This window comes from Dothidotthia symphoricarpi, assembly GCF_010015815.1.
Source record: "Dothidotthia symphoricarpi CBS 119687 unplaced genomic scaffold P153scaffold_16, whole genome shotgun sequence".
In the NCBI taxonomy this organism is placed as follows: domain Eukaryota; kingdom Fungi; phylum Ascomycota; class Dothideomycetes; order Pleosporales; family Dothidotthiaceae; genus Dothidotthia; species Dothidotthia symphoricarpi.
Genome location: NW_022985023.1, coordinates 541,089 through 548,005, shown reverse-complemented (window position 1 = coordinate 548,005; position 6,917 = coordinate 541,089). Strand labels below are relative to the sequence as shown.

The 6,917-nt window shown below is 57.5% G+C and overlaps 3 protein-coding genes across 3 annotated transcripts; 2 read left to right on the top strand and 1 right to left on the bottom strand.

Annotated features, from left to right (window-relative positions):
* The first annotated feature begins 1,269 nt into the window (after positions 1–1,269).
* P153DRAFT_321696 (4-coumarate-CoA ligase-like protein) lies at positions 1,270–3,455 on the top strand. The gene is made up of 4 exons (XM_033665153.1): positions 1,270–2,872; positions 2,926–3,029; positions 3,080–3,242; positions 3,296–3,455. Exons 1-4 carry the CDS (start codon positions 1,511–1,513, stop codon positions 3,362–3,364), a joined length of 1,698 nt encoding a protein of 565 aa, XP_033521273.1. The 5' UTR covers positions 1,270–1,510; the 3' UTR covers positions 3,365–3,455.
* Positions 3,456–3,723: 268 nt separating this feature from the next.
* On the bottom strand, positions 3,724–4,128 carry P153DRAFT_296362 (uncharacterized protein; the record flags this gene model as incomplete). Its single annotated transcript, XM_033664082.1, has 3 exons — positions 3,724–3,828; positions 3,884–4,008; positions 4,077–4,128. The coding sequence occupies 3 exons, from the start codon at positions 4,126–4,128 to the stop codon at positions 3,724–3,726; spliced, it is 282 nt and encodes a 93-aa protein (XP_033521272.1).
* Positions 4,129–4,297: 169 nt separating this feature from the next.
* P153DRAFT_345564 (apses-domain-containing protein) lies at positions 4,298–6,753 on the top strand. The gene is made up of 2 exons (XM_033666091.1): positions 4,298–4,371; positions 4,474–6,753. Exons 1-2 carry the CDS (start codon positions 4,324–4,326, stop codon positions 6,559–6,561), a joined length of 2,136 nt encoding a protein of 711 aa, XP_033521271.1. The 5' UTR covers positions 4,298–4,323; the 3' UTR covers positions 6,562–6,753.
* Positions 6,754–6,917: the final 164 nt, after the last annotated feature.

Genomic DNA, 6,917 nt, shown 5'->3' with positions numbered 1-6,917 from the left:
TCACCTTCGCAGAACTTGGTGGTTTTTGAAACCAGCTAGGGCGGGCGTCATACCACTTCTCTAGTATCGTCGACTTCCGTTCTCTTTTCCCTGGGGATTACCAAGTCGCAGTCCCTGCTCACCCAGACTTTCGCTCCAATGTGGCGCCATCGTCCAACCCATTGTTAGCGCTATAGCAGACATCTCTAGGTCTAGCTGGGGCCGAAGACGACTGCTCATCCGTACCTTGACAGTGAACGTGTGTCCCTGATAACAGTAATCCATTGCCGGTGCATGGATTGGACAGTCCACCTCGCTAGCGATACCTTGCACTACATACCCGTCTGGCTTCACCTCGCATAATAAAAAGCGTATAGATCCCGCTCTTACTACTCCTCCTGGTCGCAATTCCCGTGACCATCAATCGTTTCCATCCTTAAGCAGAACCTAGACAGTCAACACGCAAGTCTGAAGAGGAGATGCATCTACTCCACGCTCTCCGAAACGGTTGGTTATCTATACATCTACACTCGTTTGTTCGATGCTCCGCTTAGATGGCCGGGCTGGTTCGGCGTCCTCTTGTACAGCATCGGTTGAGTATACCTTGCCGAATCGACTTCGAAGTGCTACTAATATCCCTTTGCAACACATCTAAGCATATCAGCAGCAACAGCAGTAATCGCTCCACACATCGCTTCAACCCCTAAACTCTCTTCCTTCCTTCTTCCTCCCCAAGAAAAAATCTCACACCGCCCATCTCCCACTACCCATTACCCACCCCACCACCATCCATCTCACCAACCCTACCCAGCAACTCCTATGTCATCACCGTCCAATGTACAGAAAAACTTATCAAGAACTCATCCAATAAGATATCGGTGTCATCAACTACGTACTCAAATCCAACGTCAGCCACCCAACAACATTAACGCCTCGCTTCCCGCTTACTGACTACACCACGCTACGTTACGCCTCGCTTGTCGCTTACTGACTACGCAACACAGAAATACCTCGGCCCAACACCACCCCATATCGCGCTCGCACCATCACCCGGTCTGTGCGTCTGGGGTATGCGATGTGTCTAGTCTGGGGTAGACGACTGCGTATGTGGTTGGCATTGGATGTCAAGATGGAGACCTGATCTGTGTTTTCGCGGGTATCTAGAGGGTGATAATGCGCTTACGGCGACAGATCGAATAGCGCGTAGGTAAGAGGTGTGTATGGATGGATGGAAGAGTAGGTAGGTAGTGGCGGCTGTCAGACATGCATGGTAGGTATCTAGTTCGGCATCAGGAACGTGCGTTACGCCCGCTTGACAGTGCTTACTCGACTCGACTTGCCTTGATTGGGGGAGTGGGAGGAGAAGTACAAGTACAAGTACGACTACACGGCATGTAGCGATGTGTTGATTAGGCTTGTTCATATTTCATCGCATCGCATCCCATCTCAACCGCACCGCACCACACCGCGATCCACGCATCCCACCCACCCACCAAACCCACCAACAGCCAAAAAAAAAGAAAAGAAAAAGATGGTGATAACCTCCCGCTGGCAGATCCCCACCCCGCGCGTCTCCCTCCCAACCTACATCTTCGACTCGCCCTCGACCCCGCTCCCCAACAAACCAGCATTCATCGACGCCGCCCAGCCCACAAAATACTTCCTCTCCCTACACGACTACCGCCTATATGCCAAGCGCCTGGCCTCCGGTCTACGGCGCGCGGGCCTACAGCCCGGCGACCGCGTACTCCTGTTCTCGGGCAACACGCTGTTCTTCCCGTCGGTAGTAGTCGGCATCATGATGGCGGAGGGCGTGTTCACGGGCGCGAACCCGACGTATGTAGCGCGCGAGCTGGCGTACCAGATCCGCGATTCTGGGGCGAGGTATTTGATCTGCGCGGAGGCGGGGCTGGAGACGGGGGTTGCTGCTGCGAGGGAGGCGGGGATGGGTGCTGAGCGGATTTTTGTGTTTGACGACGGGGTAGCGACGTTTGAGGGGCGGGGGGAGGGGAAAGATACGCAGATCGGGCGGGTGCGGCATTGGAGTGCGTTGGTGGATTGTGTGGAGCGCGGGGAGGCGTATGCGTGGCCTGAGTTGAGGACTGAGGAGGAGCTGGATCGGGTTGTTGCGCTGAATTACTCGTCTGGCACGACGGGGATGGCGAAGGGGGTTATGATCACGCATAGGAATTATGTTGCGAATTGCGCGCAGCAGATCCATATGTCTGCGCTGCAACCGGGGTATGCGGAGAAAGTCAAGCATAAGAGGGTGCTGTGCTTTCTGCCCATGTACCACGCCATGGCGCAGGCGGCGTTTTGCGTAAACGCGCCTAAGCAGCGGTTGGCGGTGTATATGATGCCCAGGTTCGACTTTCTGCAGATGCTGCAGAATGTGCAGAGGTATCGCATTACGGATCTGGTGCTTGTTCCGCCTGTGCTGATCGCTATGGCTAAGCACCCTGCGACTAAGACCTTCGATTTGTCGTCTGTGGCGCATGTTTCCACGGGCGCGGCGCCGCTGGGCAGGGAGGCGAGCCAGGAGTTTGAACGGCTGTGGCCTGATGGGTCGATCAATGTGAAGCAGGGCTGGGGTATGACGGAGGTTACATGCGCGGCGACGACATTCGATCCGTCGAAGTACTCGGCGTCCTTTTCGGTGGGCGAGCTGGTGCCGAATATCGAGGCGAAGATTGTGTCGGATGAGGAGGGCAAGGTGGAAGTCGAGCAGGGTGAGAGGGGCGAGATCTGGGTCCGCGGGCCGAATATCATGAAGGGGTATTGGGGGAAGCCTGAGGCTACGCGGGAGACTCTCAAGCCGGACGGGTGGCTGAGGACGGGGGATGTTGCGTATGTGGACAAGGAGAACCACTTCTTCATTGTGGATCGGATAAAGGTGGGTGAATCCTGTGCTGGAAGAGACACGAGTGCGTGGCTAACCGTGAACAGGAGTTGATCAAAGTTAAGGGGCTGCAGGTTGCTCCCGCTGAACTCGAGGCGCTGTTGCTGGACCACCCTGAGGTGCAGGATGCTGCTGTGATTGGTGTTGCGGCGTAAGCTCTACCTCTCGATTTTCTTAGGCGAATTGTACTGACCGACGCAGCAACGGCGACGAGACACCGCGAGCCTACATTGTGCCCCAACACCCAGACACAGCTACACCTGAACTTGCCGAGAACATCAAGAACTGGGTTGCAGAGCGAGTATCGCGACACAAGCGTCTGGAAGGAGGTGTGCACTTTGTCGAGTCGATCCCCAAGAACCCAGTGAGTATTGCCATGTGCCTGTTGTTGTATGGGTTGGAGCTAACGATGCGTAGTCTGGGAAGATTCTGAGAAGACACTTGAGAGACAAGGCGGAACTGGATGCTTCCAAGGCCAAGCTATAGATTAGATGTGCTGACATAGATGGGGGTGGTCTTGTGTTGCATATTGGTAGACTAGCGTTGTTGTCGCTTTACAGTTAGAGTCCTCGTGGGTAGAGATTCATCAACCAGGCCTAGAAAGGCTAACAAATCATGTTTTGTCTCCCTCTCACTTACCTGCCATTTACTTACACGAAGAAGCAGTCTTCGCCTTGGGCTGGAATCACGATCGTGCCGGACATGTTGATGACTAAGGAATTCCACAATGTCACATGGACCTGCCCATTCTCAACGGTAGTCGAACTGGTCGTGAATTGTGCTGCTGAGATATATACATTCCGTGCCCATGTCGTTTCGCAGTGCCCTTGTCTTGTGCGCTTCCCTTAGTTGCTTCGTTCCCCGCCCTTGGCCGCCCTCAACTCGTCCATCTTCTTCACGCGCTCCTTGAACTCCTCGTACTGGCACTTTTCGTAGCTGTGTCGCTCGTTCTGGAGGTGTTGGTCAGACAGCGTCTCGAAGCCCAATGGCTGGTGGGCGCCCTACCTCGCACTTCCACGGCAGATAGTACTCCTCATACCGACACCGGTTCAATGGGATCAGGAGATGTGCGCACGAGTCTCTGTAGGGCAGGGGCAGGCGGGCGGCACTCATCTCCTCGCGGGTGGCCTCTATGCGTGTTGCTGTCAGCGTGTGGTGGTGGGCAGCAAATTGCGTGGGGGAGCGCGGCGGGACTGACTGCGCGGTTCGCCAAGACCAACGGCATTCTTGATCGAGTCGGTGACGGTCATGGTGGCGAGCTGGACGGGTGGCTCTTCGAGTGCGGGCGGGTGGCTGCTCTGCGGCGGACGAGGTGAAGTGGTGTCGGCATGGGGAAGCTGCGGTCCGCCCGACGACGGCAGGCTTGGCAGAGGGAACGCGACGACGCGTTCACGAGATCACCTGCGAGCGAGCTGCCATCTCCACTCCACTCCCCGCCCGTCACCATGCCCCCACTGCCCGACGGCAAGATCTACTCGGCCACGTACAGCAATGTGAGTAGTCCTCGCCTCGACTCGGCTGGGTGAATGCGCCCGTGGATGCGCTGGTCGACTGTCTCGGACTCGCCAACCCGCCAGAAGACTGACAATGCCTAGGTGCCCGTGTACGAAATCAACGTCGGCGGCAACCATGTCATGCGCCGCCGCGCCGACGACTGGATCAACGCGACGCACATCCTCAAGGTGGCCGACTACGACAAGCCCGCCCGCACGCGCATCCTCGAGCGCGAGGTGCAGAAAGGCGTGCACGAGAAGGTCCAGGGCGGCTATGGAAAGTACCAGGGCACGTGGATCCCGCTCGACGACGGCCGCATGCTCGCCGAGCGCAACAACGTCCTGGACAAGATGCGCCCCATCCTCGACTACATCCCCGGCGACAGGAGCCCGCCGCCCGCCCCGAAGCATGCCACGGCCGCCTCCAACAGGATGAAGCCGCCCAAGCGCAATGCGGCGGCGGCAGCGGCGGCGGCGGCGGCAGCAACAGCAGCAGCGGCGGCGGCCCAGAACGCCAAGAACGTCTACTCGCTGGAGTCGATCCAGTCGTTCGTCACAAACTCGCAGCAGTCGCAGGTCAGCGAAGACGCCTACGAGGCCTCGCAGATCCGCTCGCAGGTTTACCGCGAAGACACGCCCGACAACGAGACGGTCGCCTCCGAGTCGATGCTGGGCGACCACGACCTGATGGACGCCTCGCACTTCTCGGCCGGCAGTCGCAAGCGCAAGCGGGGCATGGACCAGATGTCGCTGCTCGACCAGCAGCACCAGATATGGGCCGACCAGCTGCTCGACTACTTCATGCTGCTGGACCACAAAGACGCCTACTCGTGGCCCGAGCCCCCGCCCAACATGAACCTCGACCGTCCCATCGACGAGAAGGGCCACGCCGCCATGCACTGGGCCGCCGCCATGGGCGACGTCGGCGTGGTGAGGGAGCTCATGCACCGCCGCGCCCACATCGACTGCCTGTCCAACAACCTGGAGACGCCCCTGATGCGCGCCGTCATGTTCACCAACAACTTCGACAAGGAGACGATGCCGAGCATGGTCAGGATCTTCCAGTCCACCGTCCACAGGACAGACTGGTTCGGCAGCACAGTGTTCCACCACATCGCGGCCACCACCAGCAGCTCCAACAAGTACATCTGTGCACGCTACTATCTCGACTGCATCATCAACAAGCTCTCGGAAACGTGGATACCAGACGAAGTCACGCGACTGCTGAATGCGCAGGACCAGAACGGCGATACAGCGATTATGATTGCTGCGCGGAACGGGGCGAGGAAGTGCGTGCGAAGTCTGCTGGGGCGCAATGTCGTTGTGGACCTACCCAACAAGCACGGCGAAACGGCAGACGACCTCATCCGCGAACTCAACCAACGGCGACGCATGCACAGCCGCACACGTCAAGCCTCTTCGTCTCCCTTTGCGCCGCCGCCTGAACACCGACTCAATGGCCACATGTCTCATCTAGACGGCGGGCCCCTGATCCCCCACCCCTTCCCCAGCATGAGCATGAGTATGAGCATGGGCATGAGTGTGGCGCCTCGCTCACCTACACAATACCGCTCACAGACGGCCTCGCATCTCATGACAAAAGTCGCGCCGACGCTTCTTGAGAAGTGCGAGGAGCTGGCTGCCGCCTACGAGTCGGAGCTGCAAGAAAAAGAGATTGAATCATTCGATGCAGAGCGAGTTGTCAAGCGGCGACAGGCCGAACTCGAAGCAGTGCGCAGGCAGGTGGCCGATCTACAGGGCATGATACGCGTCGACCTCAACGACGACGAAGCAGACGGGCAGCAAGAAGAAGAGCTGCGCATGCTCGTTGAGGAAGCAGAGTCCCTCCTCGAGGTTGAGCAGAAAGCCGAGCTAAGACGACTGTGTGACAGCACACCACAGCAAAATCACGCCGACACAAATTCAGCCATCGACATGCAGGAAAAGATGAGGTTAACGCTACTTCTACATCGGGCGCAGCTGGAGCGGAGAGAGTTGGTGCGCGAAGTCGTGGGCAACTTGTCGGTGGCAGGCATGAGTGAGAGGCAGGACAAATTCAAGGCTCTTATCGCCAAGGCGCTGGGGGAACGCGAAGACGACATCGAGTCGATGTTGCCGGAGATTCTGAAGGAGCTGGAGGAGGTGGAGACGCAGGAACGGGCAGAGGCTATCGAGGGGAGTCCGGTGTGACCTGACCTGACCGATGCATTTCCTCTCAAAGGTGTTGATGTGCTTTTTGCAGTTCGGTTTCTTGTGCAGGCGTTGTTTTGATTCCCCATATGTTATTTTCTCACCATGGCCATGGCGGTGCAGTGGCTATGTTTATCATACGCTATCTCCTAATGCATATTTGACTGTACCTCGTGTCGATGAGCACGCAATGCGATACTTAGTCTCATGTGTATGTGGGTCACCAGTGCATGGGCAAGGTCATCTGGGGAACCCCCACGCCCAGGCAGGCAGTCAGGCTCGAGGAAGCACGTCGATATCGCGCTCGTGCAGCAGTCACCACACAAACCAAGTCATGTCTACGTATGAAACCGTCC

Bases quoted from the DNA above. Each gene is read 5' to 3' on its own strand.
- P153DRAFT_321696 (XM_033665153.1), top strand. From the start codon at position 1,511: ATGGTGATAACCTCCCGCTGGCAGATCCCCACCCCGCGCGTCTCCCTC. The intron at 2,873-2,925 runs GTGGGTGAATCC...AACCGTGAACAG, and splicing joins TCATTGTGGATCGGATAAAG to GAGTTGATCAAAGTTAAGGG. The intron at 3,243-3,295 runs GTGAGTATTGCC...AACGATGCGTAG, and splicing joins AGTCGATCCCCAAGAACCCA to TCTGGGAAGATTCTGAGAAG.
- P153DRAFT_345564 (XM_033666091.1), top strand. From the start codon at position 4,324: ATGCCCCCACTGCCCGACGGCAAGATCTACTCGGCCACGTACAGCAAT. The intron at 4,372-4,473 runs GTGAGTAGTCCT...GACAATGCCTAG, and splicing joins ACTCGGCCACGTACAGCAAT to GTGCCCGTGTACGAAATCAA.